Genomic DNA, 22,894 nt, shown 5'->3' on the forward strand with positions numbered 1-22,894 from the left:
ATGTTTTTCAGTCCAACCTGTGGAACCTCTTCAAATAGAAGGTAAATGATCAACAAGAACCAACGTCACATTCTAGCTTTCTTCAAAAATACATGAGCTCATACAAATATAGTGTCGGGAGCTGTGTTCCTACCTCACCCTTCATACGTCCACTGTTCCCTGGTAGGTTCCAGTCCGTTGAATCCACTGAGACATTTGACCTTCTTGTAGTGTAGAGAGAAGACGCTGCTGTTCCTCCACAGTCCGTCCTGGCTGCTTGTGTTCATTTGTTCCTCCTCAGTAAAACTTTGCTTCTCAAGTGTCATCACATGAGTTTGAAGTCAAACCGGTCCAACCAGGAACCGAGAACCAACTCCCACATCAGCAAGTGCAGACGGACTGTGTGTACAGCAAGTGTTGCACAGCAGCTAACTGAGCGGTAGGTTCAGCTCACACTGAGAAGGTGTGAACGCAGGTGGAGATATGGCTCCATCTCTAAACCTCAGTGAGCAGGTACAACGACGCTGGCTTCACCCTCCAAAGCACAGGCAACTTGACCCTCCTGCATTTTAAATGTTGTGGAACATTGATATTGTTGTGGATCTGTCAAACCAATTAAAACCAATCAAAAAAGCACCAACACATATGTGGCTGAAATTAAACAAAATCACATCAAATGTGATAACGATTTATATATATGTGCAGCATACCAACCCCCCCCCCCCCCCCCAACCCCCGCCCCCGGAATCTCCCTATTTTAACAAATACCTTTTTGACCATCTCCAAGTACAGATCAACCTTTACCAGGCCCAGAAAGGGGGTTCTGCTGATGGAGACCTGAACGCCACAACAGGATGTGAGCCTCATACAATTAATGCTATTATATAATAATAGAACCCAGAATCACGAGGCGCCGCCCCTGTGTGAGCACCTTGTGTTGATTCTGCACATTTTAGTATTTTTAGAGCTTATAGAGCTTATTGTGTGTAATCACTGGGTGTCATGACATTTCACTGCATATATGTATGACCGTATGTATATGTATGTGACAAATAACCTCTTGAACTTGATATAGTGGATGCTACTGGCAACAGTCACATCTTCAGACACCTTCACTGTACCTCAACCCCACCCCTTCACTGTACCTCAACCCCACCCCTTCACTGTACCTCAACCCCACCCCTTCACTGTACCTCAACCCCACCGCTCCTCAGAGAAACAACCCCGACCGTGTGGTCAACAAAACAGGCAAAGAGCTGGTGCATCTCTGTGGCTCTTTAGGCCTGTACATGCTTCATGGTGCGGTCAGAGGGGAGTCTCTAGGGAGGTTCACCTACTGTTCAGCTCTTGACTATCGTAGTTGACTGTGTTCACTGACCTGGACCCCTTCTCTATATATTCAATATTTTTCACAAATCAGCCAATAAAGGTCTTATTAAAAATAGCTCTGTGGTATCTTGGTATTTTGCCTTCAGGTAACTGAGACCAACTTCTGGTTTGTTCACCTTTTATTAACCGTCTTCAGCAACATGTGGCGCGGCCGTAACATGCCAGGCTGGCTATCAGTACAACACATGACAGAGAGGGCGAAGGAGCATTTACTTAAGATAGAGTCCCTCTACTGGCCAAGTCATATAACTGCACTCTATCACATCCCTCCCTTCTTCGCTCTTGCTTTTCTGTCCTTTAGTTAACCAATGAAAATAATAATACACCACAGCATTTTCTTTCCCATCTAGCCAATAACATATAAACTTATATATATATATATATATTAGCTTGCTGTACCCTGCTTCCTTTTTATAAATGTATGTAACCATCACAATGTCAGATCACCTTTTATTTCTCCCGAACACTTTGTTATCTACTTTTCTTTCTTTTTATTTATTTATTAGAACACTCATCTCCACCTTAAGGAGACTAGGGTACATTCTTGCCCCTAAAGGCATCCACTTTATGTGGAGTAGTCTTTCAAATGGTTTGGAGGACGTTGGTCCCTCCTTAATCTGTGCAATCCGTCGGCTGATGTACCCCCGGGTGCTGGGTCACCACTGGCACAGCACTGTCCTCTCTTTGGTGAGAACTCACCTTCCTCAAAGTTGCGATGTTTGGCGTGCCTGTTATGGTAGTTTTTCTGACTTGTTTGTTTTGACTCTACTTTTTCGTTTTAAATCTGGGTGCATCAAGTCAAGTGTACAGCTCAGCTTCCTTCCCATCATCATCTCAGCTGGTGACAATCCAGTAGTCGACTGTGGAGTGATGCGATAGCTAAACAAAGCCCTATCCACCTTTGTCTCTATTGTCCCAGCTGTGCTGTTCTTCATCAGCTCCTTGAATGTTTGCACCGCCCTCTCTGCTAGACCATTAGATGAGGGGCTCCAGGGAAGTGTTTCAAAGAGTTTGTGTCCGGGGTGGAAGGGGTCAGCCACAATCTAACCTGCACACCTCACGGTCCTTGAGGCATACCTGGAGAGATGGCAGATTGTGTATATATATATATATATATATATACACACACACACACTTCTTTTTGGATACAGATTATAAATCTTTTCTTTGGATATACTGACTTAATTTTGACTTGATTTTATTTATTTTGAGCAGAATATTTTTTTTTTGTTCGTATACTTCTAGTTCTATTTCTGTTTTTATACTATTTCATTTCATACGGTGCACTGCCTCTGTAGGCACTGCCACGTTGCATTTCACTGCATACCTGTATGCATGTGATGAATAAAAACCTTGAATCTTGAATCTACATTAATGAACTAGTGGTGTTGTTGGAACAATCTTCAGCCCTGCAGGCCACACCCTCAACAAGAAGGAAGTAAAATTCCTGCTCGATGCAGATGACCTTGTGTTGCTGTCACCCACAGAGCAGAGTCTGCAGAAGCCTCTGGATCTGTTGGAGCAATACTGCCACAACTGGGCCCTGCAAGTAAACTTAAAGAAATCCAAAATAATGATCTTCCAGAAAAAGCCCAGTTCTCAGGAAAACAGACACATGTTCACCTTCGGAAACACAGCACCAAAACACACCCTGTCCTATGATGACCTCAGTGCCTCTGAAAACTTTGGTCCGGCAGTGAATGCACTGAAAGAGAAGGCCTGTAGAGCCGTGTGGTCAGTGTAGGACAGGCCAGTGTAGGACAGGTGTGGTCAGTGTAGGACAGGTGTGGTCATTGTAGGACACGCATGGTCAGTGAATGGACGGGTGTGGTCATTGTAGGACAGGTGAGGTCAGTGTAGAACAGGTGTGGTCATTGTAGGAAAGGTGTGGTCATTGTCGGACAAGTGAGGTCAGTGTAGAACAGGTGTGGTCATTGTTGGACAGGTGTGGTCATTGTAGGACAGGTGAGGTCAGTGTAGGGCAGGTGTGTTCATTGTAGGACAGGTGTGGTCATTGTAGGACAAGTGAGGTCAGTGTAGAACAGGTGTGATCAGTGTAGGACTGATGTGGTCAGTGTAGGACAGGTGTGGTCAGTGTCGGACAGGTGTGGTCATTGTAGGACAGGCGAGGTCAGTGTAGGAAAGGTGTGGTCAGTGTAGGACAGATGTGGTCAGTGTAGGACAGGTGTGGTCAGTGTAAGACAGGTGTGGTCTGTGTAGAACAGGTGAAGTCAGCGTAGGACAGGTGTGGTCAGTGTAGGACAGGCCAGTGTAGGACAGGTTTGGTCAGTGTAGGACAGGTGTGATCATTGTAGGACAGGCATGGTCAGTGTAGGACAGGTGTGGTCGGTGTAAGACAGGTGTGGTCATTGTAGGACAGGTGTGGTCAGTGAATGGACGGGTGTGGTCATTGTAGGACAGGTGAGGTCAGTGTAGAACAGGTGTGGTCATTGTACTAAATGTGTGGTCATTGTAGGACAAGTGAGGTCAGTGTAGAACAGGTGTGGTCATTGTAGGACAGGTGTGGTCATTGTAGGACAGGTGAGGTCAGTGTAGGACAGGTGTGTTCATTGTAGGAAAGGTGTGGTCATTGTAGGACAAGTGAGGTCAGTGTAGAACAGGTGTGATCAGTGTAGGACAGATGTGGTCAGTGTAGGACAGGTGTGGTCAGTGTCGGACAGGTGTATTCATTGTAGGACAGGTGTGGTCATTGTAGGACAGGCGAGGTCAGTATAGGAAAGGTGTGGTCAGTGTAGGACAGATGTGGTCAGTGTAGGACAGGTGTGGTCAGTGTAAGACAGGTGTGGTCTGTGTAGAACAGGTGAGGTCAGCGTAGGACAGGTGTGGTCAGTGTAGGACAGGCCAGTGTAGGACAGGTTTGGTCAGTGTAGGACAGGTTTGGTCAGTGTCAGACAGGTGCGGTCAGTGTAGGACAGGTGAGGTAGAGACAGATGCACTTTCTACTGCACCGTCAACAATACAAAAACATCAGACTTTTCTAATTATAAATTAAATTGACTCAGCGTCATTCACCGCACTGTGTGATGAAGTAAAGATGGCCGTGCTCCTTGGGGGAGGGACACACAGCTCCCCCAGATGGACGCTTCATCTTAGAGTGTCATCAACTGAGCTGTGACCTGCCCTCTACATACTGGTCCATTTAATTTATTATAGAGAGAGAGAGAGATTTTAGATTTTTTAAAAAACGATTAATTGAACAAACATCCAAAACAGCGTTTTGAGTTTGAAACAAGAGGAAGTGAGAACATACACAAGAGAATAAATAATCATGAAGTACATAGGATAAACAAAGACATAATGAGTAGTATAATTGTTGATAGTAGGAGTAAATGAATAAAATAAATAAACAAACACATTCATAGGGAGGGGGCTACAAATAGCCAAAAAAATAAAAGAAATCATTAAATCTTTAAAAGACAAAATATACGTAACATTATAATGAACATAATATATAAATGCCTCTCCTTGTTTGTGCAGTTTTACTGCTTGGATATTATTGCACATATGTGTGAGTTGGTATGTGAGTGAGTGGATAGTAGTAGTAGTGTAGTATGAAGAATGTCAAACACATACAACTGTGATCACTGTTATTTAACTACTAGTAGTTAGTGATGCACGACTCATGCACGACTCATCTGTAGTGAACAAATCCTTTAAATGACCTGGGAGTGAAAAGAGTGAATCTTAGACTTAAAATCTGGAAATGTTCACTGAGCTGAAGTAAAGTTCAAGGAAAAAAAAGTCTCTGCATTTGTTAAAATTCATCTTGATTGTTACTTATTCACTCTTTGCATTCCGCTGTTTTAATAATTCTTGACAGAATTCAAGTATTCTCGGGAGAGTTCCATTCACAACTCAGAGCTGAACCGACTCCTCCATCGTTCAGGAAGTCCTCCCTCGCTCACCGTGCGTCACACCGACTGAACCGAAAAACAAACAAAGAATCGGACGAAACTCAACGACTCTTTTTACCGAGTGACTGGTTGGGAACCGAATCTCAAAAGAGGGTCAAACCTTTCATCACGACCAGTAGTCGTGAAAGTTGTTCTGCTGGAGAATAGCATTGAGATGAATTAGTGTAGCCTTGCAATTTTGATCTTGCAACACGAGAGCTATTTTCCATTATTCCCCCTCCCCCGCCCCCTCTACAGGTGGGCTAGGGAAACGCGGCAGGTTTCCTCGTCTTCCTCACCAGCTTCCTGGGCGTCGTATTCATGTCTCGCTGTCTGAGCGACATCAGCCTCATCATGACATCATAGCCACCGGTCGGGTTCCAGACTCCTCCACCCTCATAGGCCTCGCTCCTCCACCGCTCCATGGACTCAGGACTCGTTCATCCCAGTCGCGACTCTTCTCTTCCCTGGAGCCACGATGGTAGAACGAGCTCCCCCCCGGTGGCAGAACGAGCAAATCCCTCCCCATCTTCCGTCGCAGACTGAAGACCCCGTCTCTTCAGACCAAACCTGGACCTGTCTACGCCCTGAGCATCTCATTTCCCTGTACTGTCCGAATGACATTCCAACCGGAAAAAAGAGGAAATCTCTAACTCTACTCGTGCTGCTTGTTCCTAAACAATGTTTGGCTGTGGCTGTGACATTAAAGCCGCTTTATTACAGAGATCCCTCAATACTGCCCTGAAGAAGAGCCGTCGACATCACGGCTTTGCCTTTTGACACTGAACCAAACCAAGACAGCATAATGCTGCCCCCGTGTGTGATTTGAGGGAGCATGCTGGCTGTCCGGATCAGAGGCGTGATCATGGGGCGCCACGTCCAACTCAACAGAGCCGGCCCCCTGCGGCGCGACGTATAACATACCTGCCAGGTAGCGGACATCCATGATCTGGAGTGATCAATAGCTGATCACCTGGTTTCCACTGGCGATGGAAGCCCTTCTTTTATGACCGGAATTAATGATTCATATTTAATTATATTATTATACAAGTAATAACCTGGAGCCGCACCCCAATCACAGGACCATCCACGCCGCGTGCGCCACCGCGTTAAAATCTTCCGTCTGCTTCCTCGCTACAAGCACCAAACAACCTCCGTGCAATTAGAAAAAAACAACTTTTATATCAATCCAGGGTTTTTTATTTACGCCACTTAAGTGCCATATTCCAGAGAAAACGGCACCATCACTGCAGTGCAAAACTCGAGACTGGCAGGCAGCTGCAGCGGACACGTGACATCCGGCTGTAATGTGGTTGCAGAGGACGGCAAAAAGTTAAAATAGTTTGACTTTTTTGACGGCAAATGCCGTGTACCGTGGCTGTTGCCGGTGTTCTCTGCTGGGCTGCACCGTGTTGTCGTCTACTAACATGTTGGGTTTGCCGTTTGGACTAAATCGCAAATGACGTCATGTGATTTGTCGGTACATTAGCGAAGCAGCGTTGCCGTGCTGGCGTTTGAAGAGACGACGTGTGTCTCCTTCAAAGGGATGAATGAATGGTCTTCAACCGTAGCTTTCAGAAGAAGCCATTCAACACCAGGTTTTCCCTTTAATGCGCTCGGCCTGAGAACCTTGCCTGAACGCCTCGCCAGGCGGCATCGTCTGGAGCTGCTTTATCCACAACACCGATCCCCAGTCTCTCTCTTTATGTTTTCATTCTTTACGTACGTAGCTCCGGGGCAGGGCCGTGTGTGCAGCCGTCCTGTGGGATCACGTGATGTGTTTGTCATGAAGTAGAGCAGATATACCCAACGAGACCAGGTGACGACCAAATGGGATTTCCCCGATCACGGATATAAGAGTACTCTAAGAGTACTCTAAGAGAAAAGGTGAAACAGGTTGTTTTTTGGGAGCAACTGGAATATTATGACTGTATAAATTAATAAATTACACTACTGTGTAAAGTAATAGTATCACTGCAGTAGTAACACTGATCCTACTGTAACTGCTCAGAGCAATATATGTGAGGTGACGGTATATGTGTGTGGCGGGAGGCAGGGGAAAGAAATGCCTCAAAAATTGTGTTGAGGCATTTGAATTCCAGGCTCAGATCGGGGTTTGTGGCCTTTATCTGGAGTGTGGCTTCACAGGTCATAGACGTTAACATCATTCACTTTTTTAGGAGTAATGCTGCGATACTGTAGACCAACACGAGGCCTTTTAGACTAAACCTTTGTCCAGAGTTTCACACAATAAATTTAATTTCTCTCATCGGTGCCATTGAATACCAGAGTGACGATGTCGGCTGGTCAGGTTGTGATCTTTTCAAAGCCAAAGAAGTCCAAGAAAACCTTCAGTTTTATTTTGGAATGTTTGGAGTGTTTTGTGACTGGAGAAGTTCATTGTTCAGCCTGGTTGCAGTGTAGTTCTATGGTTGGGCGGTGTTTGCGGCTGTGGGTGGGGTTTCCTACGCCGCAACTAACGGCGGTTCTCATCCTGAAGTAGGGCTGCACGATTAAGGATGAAATGATAATCATGATTATTTTACTCAATACTGTGATCACCATTATTGATCCATTTGGGAAACAGAATTATTTGATGGCACTTTCTAAATCAACAGTAAACTGCCTTCACAATAATAATGTATTTTATAAACCTTGAAATAAAAAAGTGTTTTAACTGACTTCAGGACTACACCTACAATCAAAACATAAAAGAATGAAAATATTTGAAAACACATCCACAATAAATACATTTTGCTTGCATTCTGTAATTGTTTATGGTTATTGCGACCAGAAATTATAATACAGGAATTTATTTTCTTTCATCCAGTTGTCTTCTGGAAACACTTATTTTTTTGTCAAACAAAATAGTTTAATAGTCACAAAATATTAGCTTGCCAACAGGAAGAGCCCGACCTGTGAACGACGCCATCACTAGCAATGCAATGCCATCATGTGAGCTGTTGGGGACGTCATTCACACACGAACGCGTTGTGGCGATGATAAAAAATACAGTTTTTTCATTAAATTATTCCACAATAACGGACAGATATGGATCAAACTTGGACGACGGCATGTTGGGGCCGCACCAAATCCACATTTTATTCAGCTTGTCCGTTGACTGCGTCGGATCCATGACATCCACAGATGAGCGCCGTCAGGTTTTCATGAACAAAAACAGCAGAGGCTGGAGCCCCAATCATAAGTGAAATAGACAAAGGTCGACAAGACAAAGAAATGAGGTCAAATAAAGGTGAAGAACAGCTCACATCAAGGTGTGTTCCTCCCATGTGTTGATCATTCTGCCCTTTCTCCTAAAATGTCAGACATCGCTCGACTCCTTTTTAAACTCGTTGTATTTTTTACTATTAGTGTTGTTGTCGCCTCTAATGTCCTGATATTTGTGGCAGCTCCCCCCCCCCCACGTCTGCCTTGTCAGGAAACTGGATCAACGTCTTAATCGCCCTGAGACGAGCGCCGCACAAGTACACACACACACACACACACACACACACACACACACACACACACACACACACACACACACACACACACACACACACACACACACACGTGCATACTTTTTGGCAGCTCATTAACAGCCCACGATCCAGCGCCAAAGGGAATAACTGCATGTAGATGAGCTGTGTGTGTGTGCGAGCCACCTGGACAGACAGGAGGACATCTCTGTTGCATGTTCGGAGGAATTAAGGTGCATTATGAGCTGCTGAAGGGGAGAACGACTGAGACTGTGTGTGTGAGTGCACAGGATGATCCTGATACAGAATGATAGTGCACAGAACACTGCTCCATCATTAACACAACAGATGACTTGGATTCCTCATCAACTGTTTCATCCAATTTATTTTAAAAAGGTGTTTTTAAAGATGTCACATCAAGAAAATTCAAACCTCCACATTCAATGGTTTTTATTATCACACATATTTGAACAAAGTGAGTCTTATGTTCCCATCAAAACATGAAAAACATGTCATCAATATTTCTGGCTTTGACCTCTAGAGAGCTGCATGTGTTAAAGGACATCTCTTCATTTCATATTCGTTAGAATTATTCCCAAGTAAGTAACTTCATTCTTTACTGGTATGTTACACATTTCAGAAATGGTGCAATCTTTAATATTCATTGATTATCACAGTGATGAGTTGAATTGAAGACCTGCAGCTTGAATATCCCATAATATTTCCCAAAGGGGATCTGAGCAGCGTCTCTTCAAAACAGAGTAGTATCATCAGCGAACTGGTTGATGATGATTTGATTGTAAGCAACAGAGACGCCTTGTGATCCACTGATACTAATATGAGAAGCAAGAAGAAATGCTTCAAATCATCTGCTGACAAACCAACAGCTGATGTCACAGACCCTGGGTCCATTTTGTTCTACAGTCTTTGGTTTGGACGGGAACAAAGTTGTACAAACAGCAAGAAGCAGAGCTGTGCCGTTCTCTAGAGAGTTATGAAATAACGGTAACATGCAGAAGACTGGACAACAGCAGGTTGACAAACATCAACAACTTATTTTGACAGTAAAGTTATATACAGATGAAGGGAAAATTACTATAAAAATATGTCATATACACAAATATACCACAGCATAGAAAGGCAAATACGTACAGTGTTTATGATCTATGTGATAAAAACATTGAATATTCAGTTCAGTTTTTAGAGAGAGGATACTACACCTCCTCCATCTGACACAGAGACACGGAGGAACCAGAGCACAACTTAAATCCAGGGTGGAGTGGTTCAGTGAATGTGGTGTAGAAGGTGTGGAGGTGTCTCAGTGTGTCAGAGGAAACTGAGTAGAAGGACAGAGTGCCAGCAGACCAGTCCAGATACACTCCTACTCTGTGACGACCAGAGGACGGAAGGAGATCTAAGTCTCTTCCACTGTTATTGTACCAGGCAGAGCAATGATCATTAGAACAAGACAGACTCCAGGACTTGTCATTCAATCCAAAACAGCAGTCATCACTGCTTCTTATTCCTCTGTATGTCATTCCTATTTCAACCCTTCCTTCCCTCTCTACCTCCCAGTAGCAGCGTCCAGTCAGACCTTCTCTACACAACACCTGTTTCCAGATGTCAAATCTCTCTGTGTGATCAGGTTGTGGCTGCTCCTCTTCAACCTTCATCACCTTCCTCTTGTTGTCAGACAGATCGAGTTGTCTGTTTGCTGTGTTTGGGTCCAGTGTGAGTTTAACACCATCTGGTGGAGAACAATACACAATACAGCAACAGTTTATAATCTAACAAGTTCAAGTTCAAGTTCAAGATTGTCCATTTATCAGCAGTGTGATGAAGACACATGATGTCCACCATCATCTTCATTCTCAGTAGGATCTGAATGGATGGACGTCCAGTACTGCTGTGTGGATGGACTTTCCATCTCAATAGTTGAAAAATAGTAATGAATCAAAAAAACAGACACTTACACTTCCTCAGCCCTGGTTTCAGCCTCCACGCTCCACCGTGCTCCACCCTGGGAAGAACAGTCAGAGCAGAACGTTCTCTTAGATCAGGGAAACATGGACATTAAGAAGTTCCCGTATCCATCGTTTCCCATCATACATCAGTCATATGTGCTGTCTAACAACAAAGCACGTTCCCCAGCATCCCAGTATGATTAACCACATGGTTGTAGAGTGTCCTCCTTGTAGAAGAGCTTGTCAGGGAGTGCCCGCTGGTCTCTACATACCTGAGAGTGTCCAGTCTCCAGCGTGGGTCCTCCAGGCCAGCAGAGAGCAGCCTCACTCCTGCCTCTCCTGGGTGGTTGTAGCTCAGGTCCAGCTCTCTCAGATGGGACGGGTTGGAGCTCAGAGCTGAGGCCAGAGAAGCCACGCCCTCCTGTGTGAGCAGACAACCTGACAAGCTGCAAACACAACATGAAGCACAAGGTGTCAGGAAAATGGTTACTATGGAAACCGATACATAACACAATGAGATTGAATATTGATTTGAAGTTATTTTAGAAGCAGTATGCCAGCGCCGTGCACGCGGGAAGTGAACACATCCAAGGAGGAGTTGTTCCCTCTTACAACGTCATTATTCACAGACAGACGTCGGTATTCATAAATAACTGACCACTGATTGACCAATCAGTCAATATTCCATAGAGCCGTGTAATCATATCAGTCAAGTAGTTTAATGGGTGATTTAAAAACGTAAGATCATGCAGACATATAAAGAGTAGACATGTTCCAAAACACTTTTTCAGAAGGACTTTCATTTAAATGCATCATTATTTAATGTCCATTCATGATCCAGTTGGTTCGAGCGGTGGAGTAACACTGACCTGAGAGTGTCCAGTGCACAGTGTGGACTCCCCAGTCCAGCAGAGAGCAGCTTCACTCCTGAATCCTGCAGATCATTGTTGCTCAGGTCCAGCTCTCTCAGACGAGAGGAGTTGGAGCTGAGAACTGAGGCCAGAGCTTCACAGCTTCTCTCTGACAGATTACAGCCTCTCAGCCTGCACACACACACACACACACACACACACACACACACACACACACACACACACACACTCAGGGACTTATATCTTAAGCGAATGTGTTTTCATACACGTCACATACGGTAGATTGTACATTAAATACAATTTAATAGAATTTATAATCATAATACATCTACAAAGACATGATTGTGAGAATGGACTCATCATTGTATAATTGTGCTTCAGATCACCTGGATTATGCAGCTTCAAATTATGTTGAGTCCTTCTGTAGGAACCAAAAAGTAGATTGTTTTGTTCTAACCTACAGTTAATTTATTTGACTGAAGAGTAATAAAGCAGTGATCAGTCAGATCAAAGCTCAGGAGGTCAAGGGGGTCGTCTAGTAAGCAGAAGGTTGCTGGTTCCATCCCAAGCTCCTCCTGGTGGCGTACTGATGTGTCCTTGAGCAAGACACTTAAACCTCTAACTGCTCCCCGGGCGCCTCTACATGGCAGCCCGCTGCTCCTAGATATGTCAGATACTAGGATGGGTAAATGCAGAGAAATTAGGAATTTCCCGGTTGTGGGACTGATAAGGGTTTATATATATATTTAAAAAAAGTATATTCACACTGTGTATGCATGCACTAATGACACTGTGAGTTAGCTCCCTCTGCAGGCTGGAGGAACAAAGGAACACACCTGAACTCATTTCAGTTCAGGTGTGGCTGCACTGGGAGCAGTGAGCACATACACATACAGATACTCAGAGCTCCTTGGTTTGAATTACAGACTTATTTTGTCTTACAATCTTGGCTATGGAATAAAAGCATTGATTACCTTTATTTTTAAACTACTCTGGACATTCAGTTTATTGGAGTTGTTTTTGGATTACAATGAACATGTTGCATGAAGACAAATCCCCCATTTGATGCCAAAGTTGTTTTTATAAGAACATTTCATGGAAAAATAACCATTTAAAATAACCATTTAAAATGACACCTTTGTTTTATTCAAATTTCACGTCTCTTCCAATATATTCTCATGGATAATTGGTAGTTTTGACATTGTCTGTTTTGCTGTTCTTAATTCCATGTCTATCTTCCTCACTCTGCACCGATTGCTCTTCTAGCCATCCTGGAAGGAGGATCCCTCTCTCAAGTCCCTTCTCAAGGTTCCTTTATGTTTTTGTCTGGGATTCCGGAAATCTTTTCCTGATCCTTCATTTAGGGTTGGGGGGGTCGTCATCTAACTGTCCTTTGAATGTGAGGATGTAAAGGTCTGTGAGACTGTAACTGTGATGGAAGCTGTGACTTTTTGGAACGCTGTTCAATTACATTGTTTGGAAAAAGGCTGTGGTTAAACTGTATGAGCTATCTAAGAGATATGGAATAAATGAATTGTAACTAATAATGATAACCCTGATATGATTATTATATTTATTAATGTTATATTTAGAATGAGAAATACATGTAATATATGTAAAAATTAACATATATTACATGTATTTCTTCTAATAAAGTTGTGTTACCTATATTTTAAGTGTATATTGACATAGTAATTTATAGTTGACATGAATACAAATCTCAAAATGATTGAAATATTTCATCAAGGTTGAGTAACACTGACCTGAGAGTGTCCAGTGCACAGTGTGGACTCCCCAGTCCAGCAGAGAGCAGCTTCACTCCTGAATCCTGCAGATCATTGGTGCTCAGGTCCAGCTCTCTCAGACGAGAGGAGTTGGAGCTGAGAACTGAGGCCAGAGCTTCACAGCTTCTCTCTGACAGTTTACAGCCTCTCAGCCTGCACATCATCATGCACACAGATAAATATATAGTTTGATAGTATAGATACACAGATATTAACTTCAAATATCTCATCAGTTGTCAAACAGTGTACAGTTAATATATGTATGTTATCTGTGCACCTACAGAGATGTTTTGGAGGCTTTGATCACGGGCAGCAGCCTCAAAAGAGCCTCCTCTGAAGCAGAGTATTTCTTCAGGTCAAACACTTCCAGCTTCTCTTCTGATGACAGTAAGATGAAGACCAGAGCTGACCACTGAGCAGGGGAGAGGTTCACTGTGGAGAGACTTCCTGTTCTCAGGTGATGTTGGATCTCCTTCACTAGAGAACGGTCATTCAGCTCATTCAGACAGTGGAACAGGTTGATGCTTCTTTCTGGAGAGAGATTCTCATTAAACTTCTCCTTGATGTAAAGCACTGTTTTCTGATTGGTCACTGAGGTACTTCCTGTCTGTTCCAGCAGGCCTGTTAGGAGCAGCTGATTGGTCTCCTGGGAAAGACCCAATAGGAAGCGAAGGAACAAGTCCAGGTGTCCATTGACACTCTGCAAGGCCTTGTCCACAGCACTCTGGTAGAGGGATTTTAAGTCAGGTTTCTTTTTAAAAAGCAGAGATAACTTTGATGTTGGTTGTGGTTTTGACAGCAGATTGACACCGGTGCTGGTGAATGTCAGAAAGACATGAACAGCAGCCAGAAACTCCTGGATGCTCAGATGGACAAAGCAGAAAACCTTGTCCTGGTGAAGCCCACACTGCTCTTTAAAGACCTGGGTGAAGACTCCTGAGTACACTGAGGCTGCTCTGACATCAATGCCACACTCTGCCAGGTCTGCTTCATAGAAGATCATGTTTCCTTTCTTCAGCTGCTCAAAGGCCAGTTTTCCCAGGGACAGAATGATCTTCTTGCTCTCTGTATTCCAGTGTGGATCTGTCCCAGATCCTCCATGATACTTGACATTCCCCTGTATGGACTGAACCAGCAGGAAGTGGATGTACATCTCAGTCAGGGTCTTGGGCATCGCTCCTCTCTGGGCTGTTGTCAGGACGTGATCCAGAACTGTAGCAGTGATCCAACAGAAGACTGGGATGTGACACATGATGTGGAGGCTGCGTGATGCCTTGATGTGGGAGATGATGGTGTCAGCCTGCTCCTCCTCTCTGAATCTCTTCCTGAAGTATTCCTCCTTCTGTGGGTCACTGAAGCCTCTCACCTCTGTCACCATGGCCACACACTCAGGAGGGATCTGATTGGCTGCTGCAGGTCGTGTGGTTATCCAGAGAGGGAAGCAGGTTGCCCTTGATGAGGTTTGTCAGCAGAACGTCCACTGAGGTGGACGCTGTGACATCAGTCCACATCTCATTGTTCTGGAAGTCCAGAGGAAGTCGACACTCATCCAGACCGTCCAAGATGAACACAACTTGGAACTTGTCGAAGCTGCAGATTCCTGATTCTTTGGTTTCAATAAAGAAGTGATGAACAAGTTCCATCAAACTGAACTGTTTCCCCTTCAGCAAGTTCAGCTCTCTGAAGGTGAATAGAAATGTGAAGTGTATGTCCTGGTTGGCTTTGTTTTCAGCCCAGTCCAGAGTGAACTTGTGTGTTAACACTGTTTTACCAATGCCAGCCACGCCCGTTGTCATCAGTGTTCTGATTGGTTGATCTTGTCCAGGTAAGGGTTTAAAGATGTCTTGACATTTGATTACTGTTTCTTCTCTCACTGTGTTCCTGGAAGCTGCTTCAATCAGTCTGACCTCATGTTCCTGGTTGACCTCCTCACCCCCTCCCTCTGTGATGTAGAGCTCTGTGTAGATCTGGTTCAGAAGTGTTGGTTGTCCTGCTTTAGCGATTCCCTCGTACAAACACTGGAACTTCTCCTTCAGATGAGACTTCAGTTTACGTCGGCAGACAGGAACAAGATTTACTGAATGAACAAACAACAGAGAACATCAATGAGTAGATGTTATTGTCAATGAGAATAATGTCAATATTTCCTGCTAAATGTGTACAACTCACAAAACCATGTTGTCTATTCAGCTCATCACAGTTGGAACAAGCAGACTGACTGACTGTATGTGGTTGATGTGGAGGTTAACTCTCAGTTGGTCATAAATCTGCAGCTTTACTGATGTTAACATTTTCCACCATGATTACTAACATGTAGTTAATCTCCCATTAAAAAGGTACTAGTACTACAATAAATCTACAATTAAAAGGGTACTATTAGTAATCTAAAAAAGTAGACACCCTCTATGTTGCTTCAATTTTGATCATATATTATTCCACTGGAAGCAACATTAAAGTTACTTCCTAGACTCCCGACTGTCTCCTAGTGACTGTCTCCTTACTCCCCTACTGTCTCCTGACAACTGTCTCCTAGCCACTGTCTCCTAGCGACTGTGTCCTAGGGACTGTGTCCTAGCGACTGTCTCCGAGCGACTGTCTCCTAGGGACTGTCTCCTGGAAATATCTCTGAACTCTACATGTAGAGAACTGGTAGAGCTCTCATTTTCTTCTCAGAAACAGTTGTACTAATAAAGCAGAGAACCAGAGTGTAATGTTCCTTTAAATGTGTGAATCACAGCCTCTTACTGCTCTGCAGAGAGTCAGCCACATCCTCCTGCTTCATCCTCCTCAGGAAGTGCAGTGTGATGTTCACAACTCCCTCTCTGGCGCTCCTCCTCTGCTCCTCTTCCTCACCCTCCACCTCATCATCCTCTTCCTCCCTCTGCCTCTCTGACAACACATGCTGCTTCATGTCATTTGGAGCTTGTTGGACATTTACACACCAGGAATAAGGAGTCCAGGTCTGTTTGATGCTGCTGTCCAGACTGACCACTGGTGACCTCTGACCTCTGCTGGTCTCTGTGGAGAACACACACACACACACACACACACACACACACACACACACACACACACACACACACACACACACACACACACACACACACACACACACACAGTTAGAGGTGATGGGACTGAAAAACGACCCGATCTTTGACTCACAGAGGGACCCACCACACGAGTCCTGTTCCCAAATACATATTCACACTCCACCTCCTTTGATACGGTGCTATCCTTGGCTGTTTTCACCTTTCTTTTCCTCTCCATTTCACTGTGGTTCACAATCAACACAGTTGTTTGCTCAGTTGCACTCCCATCAATGAAAACATGGCGGTATTCACCAGTCGTGTTCTTCAAAACTGACGGACAAGTTCAAGTTTAGAGGGGTCACTCGTGCAGCCCCAGCCACACATTTTTATTTGACACAATTGGATCCTACCACACAAATATTTATAGACAGAATACAACATTTGAACAAACGGAAATATGCCTTAATAAGTATAAAACATTAATACGACTAAAAATACAATTCATCATAAACAGGCAACAGACAGGATAAGTCAGTTTAAAACAACGTCCCACAATGCATCAGGGCAGGTTGGCATGGTTGCAGCAGTTGATATCATAATCCAATATCACCGGAAGCTTGAATTCAGCGCACTACAGGTTCCTTTAAAGATGAAGCAGTAATTTCTATATTTTCTACTTAACTACATGGATATACACAATAATTTAAAAAGTGGCAACAAAAGCCCTCCCTGTCACTGACGTTGTGCTTTAATGCTGGTTCTGACCAATTAATTTCCTCCTGACTTGTTCCCTCTGCTCAGTAGAGAATGATAAAAACCATCTCCTCTGTTTCCATCATCTGTTTGAAAGTCATACCTCTTCTCCCTGGAGGGGCGGCCATCTTTGAAGTCAAGAGGATCATCCAAAGACCGTTCACTCTTCATGGAGACACAGCTGGGTTCAGGACAGTCTGCTCTCTCCTGATGGAATCTACCAGATAAACAATAAGCACCATCTGGACGTCAGGATTTGAGGATGTTGAGCTGTTTTATTTGACCAACTATTTGATAAATCCTCACCTCTGCTCCGTAGACTGATCTCCAGCTTTAAACACCAAAGCTATATCCATAGACCTGTCACTCTTGATGGAGACCCCACTGGGTGCAGGACCCTCTGGACTCTCCTGCTGCTCTGGGCTTCAACACAACACACACAGAGCTTTTCCTCAGACTAATGAAGGTGTAATGACATCACTGCTGAGCTCTGAGATGGACAACAGTCCCAGACGCTCTGAAATCCTCATCTTACCTCTCAGCTTTGCTCGGGCCGCCATGTTCCCCAGACAGAGTTGTTTTAGAGGTGGGACGCCCCTCCTCTCTCTCCTCAGACACGTTCATAGTTGACTGCAGACCTTTAAATTCAGACAGCATGATGATGTCACAGTGTTTCACTTAACCACAGGTGGTCAAAGTCTGGCCCATGGGCCAAACAGGTTCCGTAACGAGAGTTAAACAGAAAGAGTTTACTACAAGCTCTGCATGTAACTCATCACAAAACACTTTGCACCTCAAACCAATAACAACAATACCTGCATTTGTAAGTGATGAGAACAAGCTCTGTATTTCTACCTAATCAGATGCAGCGAACAGCACGTTTCACTGATCACATTGAATGAGGGATGAATATTGATCATCACTCCTCCAGTTTCACAGCATTTAACTCAAACTGAATGATTTACAGTCTCCAAGAAGTCACCGTTCATCCATTTTGTCCAAACAGAAACACACTTTTCTTGACCTTGGCTCATGTAACCATGTGGTGGTCTCTCTCTCCCAGTCCATGAAGTGGTTCTGTCTCTCTCGCTGGTCTATCATCTCTGCTTTGAGATTCTCTCGCTTGTGTTGATGTTTCTTTGTTCCAGTCTTCACTCTTTGCATCTCAAGCATTCCTTTCTATTCTCTACAAGTTAGAAAGGAATGACTTCCTGCAAACCAGATTGTTCGAGATTTCCTGTAAATCTCACCCCTTTCAGTAAGACAGGCAGATAGACGGGTATATCATAAGTGAGACATGATCAGTAAGGCAGGTATGTAAGCAGTGAGACAGGTACATGTATTTTACATATAAAGCTTGAAACTAAGGTCATTCCCTTCTCCGACCTGGTGTTCTACATGAAGCGGATGCAGATCAAATGTTTTTCAGTCCAACCTGTGGAACTTCTTCAAATAGAAGGTAAATGATCAACAAGAACCAACGTCACATTCTAGCTTTCTTCAAAAATACATGAGCTCATACAAATATAGTGTTGGGAGCTGTGTTCCTACCTCACCCTTCATACGTCCACTGTTCCCTGGTAGGTTCCAGTCCGTTGAATCCACTGAGACATTTGACCTTCTTGATGTGTAGAGAGAAGACGCTGCTGTTCCTCCACAGCCCGTCCTGGCTGCTTGTGTTCATTTGTTCCTCCTCAGTAAAACTTTCCTTCTCAAGTGTCATCACATGAGTTTGAAGTCAAACCGGTCCAACCAGGAACCTGGAACCAACTCCCACATCAGCGAGTGCAGACGGACTGTGTGTACAGCAGGTGTTGCACAGCAGCTAAGTGAGCGGTAGGTCCAGCTCACACAGAGAAGACGTGAAGGTGAGGTCGAGATCTGGCTCCATCTCTAAACCTCAGTGAGCAGGTACAACGACGCTGGATTCACCCTCCAAAGCACAGGCAACTTGACCCTCCTCCATTTTAAATGTTGTGGAACATTGATATTTTTGTGGATCTGTCAAGCCAATTTAAACCAATTAAAAAAGCACAAATTCATATGTGGCTGAAATTAAATAAAATCACATCAAATGTGATAAAGATATATATATATGTGCATCATACCCCCCCAGGAATCTCCCTATATTAACAAATACCTTTTTGACCATCTCCAAGTAGAGATCAATCGCTACCAAGCCCAGAAAGGGGGTTCTGCTGGTGGAGACCTGAACGCCACAACAGGGTGTGAGCCTGATACAATTAATGCTATTATATAATTATAGAACCCAGAATCATGAGGCGCCGCCCCTGTGCGAGCACCTTGTGTCGATTCTGCACATTTTAGTATTTTTAGAGCTTATAGAGCTTATTGTGTGTAATCACCGGGTGTCATGACATTTCACTGCATATATGTACGACTGTATGTATATGTATGTGACAAATAACCTCTTGAACTTGATATAGTGGATGCTACTGGCAACAGTCACATCTTCAGACACCTTCACTGCACCTCAACCCCACCGCTCCTCAGAGAAACAACCCTGACAGTGTGGTCAACAAAACAGGCAACGAGCTGGTGCATCTCTGTGGCTCCTTAGGCCTGTACATGCTTCATGGTAGAATCAGGGGGGAGCCTCTAGCGAGGTTCACGTACTGTTCAGCTCTTGGGACAAATGTAGTTGACTGTGTTCACTGACATGGACCCCTTCTCTATATATTCAATATTTTTTTCACAAATCAGCCAATAAAGGTCTTATTAAAAATAGCTCCATAATAAAACAGAAACCCAAGAAGGAGGATAGGTTTGATGAAGAATGAAAAAAATGAGGAGAAACCTGTTCAGTCAAAAACACCATCAACCACAAAGCACAGACCTGCATCAAAATTATGCTGAAACCCTGAGAGAAAACAAACAGAAAAAAAAAGAAAACATTACAATCAAAAAGTTAAAGAAATTGAAGAATTACATTTAATAATTACTAATTAATAATTATTTAATATTACATTTCACTGCATATATCTATGAAAGTTTGTATATGTATGTGATAAATAAAAAATCTTGAATCTCTTGAATCTTGAATTGGAGACATCGACCAAAACCAATTCTGGGAAAAATGGAACTTAAACAACAAAGAAAATATACATTTGGCAGTTCAAAATGTTTATGTTTGGAAAAAACATTTTGAAAAGCTGTATGAAGAAATATCACTGAACAGTCTGACCTCCAATCAGAAACAAATACAAGAAAAAATAAGAATACTTGAAACAACTATCAAAAATAATCAGAACCCACTTAATTACCAAATGACAATAAAATAATTATAAGACAACATTAAAATGCTAAAATCAGGAAAGTCATGTGGTCCCAACAGTATCAGGAGGGCGATGCTAAAGAACAGCACTGAGCTGCAGCAGATCCCTGCTTCAACTGTTCAACCTGCTCCTTCAAGCTGCTTCCCTGGGATCCGGAGTCGGGGGCTTATTTCCCCAATACACAAGAGTGGAGACAAACTGGACCCTAATAACTACCGAGGCATCTGTGTGAGTAGTGATCTGGGGAAGGTTTCCTTCAGCATTATCAATGCCTGAACACTGGCCTTGCTTGTGGAACACAATGTCTTGAGTAATGGACAAATTGGCTTCCTCCCAAATCACCGCACTACTGATCATATTAACACCCTACACCCTACATCGATCAACACATACACCAAAAAAAATAAAGGAAGATTTTTGCATCATTTATCGATTTTAAGAAAGTGTTTGATTCAATCTGGAAAAAGGGATTCTACTTTAAAATTCCCCAAAGTGGTATAGGGGGTAAAGTTAAAAACATCATCAAATCAATCGATGTCAAAAATAAGAGCAGAATAAAAATCGGCAAAAGAAGAAGAGACTTCTTCACTCAAGGGCAAGGTATTCTCCAGGGAGGTAACTTATCTCCAACGCTCTTCTGACAGCCAGGCCGCAGGCGGTCAGGGTGTGTGGAGACACCTCCAACTCACTCACCCTGAGCACAGGATGCCCCCAGGGCTGCGTCCTCAGCCCACTACTCTACTCCCTGTACACAAATGACTGTGTGGCCAGGTCCAGTTCCAACTCCATCGTTAAGTTTGCGGACGACACAGTCATGGTGGGCCTGATCTCAGATAACAACCAGAAGCCAACATGGACGAGGTGGTGGATCTGACACTCTGGTGTCAAAAGAATTGCCTTGTCATGAACGTCTCAAAGACTAAGGAGCTGATTGTGGACTTAAGGAGGGCACCACAACCGAGGACATATACACCATTGTGGATTAATGGGATTACTGTTGACAGGGTGAGCAGTTTTAAATACCTGTGAGTTGACATTACGGAGGATCTGGACATGGACATGGACATCCTCTCTCCATAGGACTTCCTCTCCATAGGAGCCACCCCCCTCCAGAACCAGAGCCTGCAGGATCATGAAGGATCCTCACCACCCCAACAACCGACTGTTCTAGCTGCTGCGGTCAGGCAAATGCCTTCGCTGTCATGCAGCCAAAACAAAAAGACTGAGACTGAGTTTCTTTCCACGAGCCATCAGGACTGAACCTGTAACTATAACGTGTATACACATACAACACACTACACACCTACACACATGCTACTGCTGCTGCTCATCTTCTATTGGTTGCACACTTCAGATGTACAGTATATATATATATATATATATAAAAAAAAAATATATACACACACACACACACACACACACACACACACACATATATATATATATATATACACACTTGGATACAGATTATAAATATTTTCTTTGGATGTACTGACTTGATTTTGACTTTTTTTTATTTATTTTGCGCAGAATATTTTTTTTTGTTCGTATAGTTCTAGTTCTATTTCTGTTTTTATACTATTTTATTTGATACGGTGCACTGTCTCTGTAGGCACTGCCACTTTGCATTTCACTGCATACCTGTATGCATGTGATGAATAAAAATCTTGAATCTTGAATCTACATTAATAAACTAGTGGTGTTGGAACAATCTGCAGCCCTGCAGGTCACACCCTAAACAACAAGGAAGTAAAATTCCTGCTCTATGCAGATGACCTTGTGTTGCTGTCACCCACAGAGTAGAGTCTGCAGAAGCCTCTGGATCCGCTGGAGCAATACTGCCACAACTGGGCCCTGCCAGTAAACTTAAAGAAATCCAAAATAATGATCTTCCAGAAAAAGCCCAGATCTCAGGAAAACAGACACATGTTCACCCTCGGAAACACCGCACCAGAACACACCCTGTCCCATGATGACCTCAGTGCCTCTGGAAACTTTGGTCCGGCAGTGAATGCACTGAAAGAGAAGGCCTGTAGAGCCTTTAATGCAATTAGAAGAAACTTTCACCAAATAGACATCAACCAGACCAACCAGAATCTGAAACAAGATATTTGATAATATTTGATTTGATATTTGATCATTCTAATAGCCCTTTATGGAAGTGAAGTGTGGGATCCACTTAGTCAGCACAACTACACTAGATGGGACAAGCATCCAATAGAGACCCTGCGTGCCCAATTGTGCAGAAGTATATTGAACATACAAAGAAAAACACCAATGAACGTAGGGTAGAATAAAGTCGATATCCATTAATAATAAACATTCAGAAGATACCCATACCTTTTTGGATGCATCTTAAATTAAGTCCCCAAGATACAGTGCAATTTGAAACACTGCAAACCCGAGAACGGAACCCCAAAAAGAATCCCTTCAGT

At 43.5% G+C, this 22,894-nt stretch overlaps 1 protein-coding gene across 1 annotated transcript in view; it reads right to left on the minus strand.

Moving 5' to 3' along the window:
• Positions 1-9,975: 9,975 nt before the first annotated feature.
• Positions 9,976-22,894, minus strand: part of LOC307243536 (uncharacterized protein) — a gene marked incomplete at its 3' end in the record, with an annotated part of 28,734 nt that continues 15,815 nt past the window's right edge. Inside the window, 13 exon segments of the mRNA XM_080018364.1 lie at positions 9,976-10,508; positions 10,735-10,781; positions 10,998-11,171; positions 11,595-11,768; positions 13,361-13,534; positions 13,663-14,817; positions 14,819-15,458; positions 16,127-16,214; positions 16,544-16,652; positions 17,267-17,380; positions 17,470-17,586; positions 18,720-18,871; positions 19,304-19,372. Of these exon segments, the coding sequence (XP_079874490.1) occupies positions 9,976-10,508; positions 10,735-10,781; positions 10,998-11,171; positions 11,595-11,768; positions 13,361-13,534; positions 13,663-14,817; positions 14,819-15,458; positions 16,127-16,214; positions 16,544-16,652; positions 17,267-17,380; positions 17,470-17,586; positions 18,720-18,871; positions 19,304-19,372 (3,546 nt within the window).

This window comes from Zeus faber (assembly GCF_960531495.2).
Source record: "Zeus faber genome assembly, chromosome: 17".
Lineage (NCBI taxonomy): Eukaryota > Metazoa > Chordata > Actinopteri > Zeiformes > Zeidae > Zeus > Zeus faber.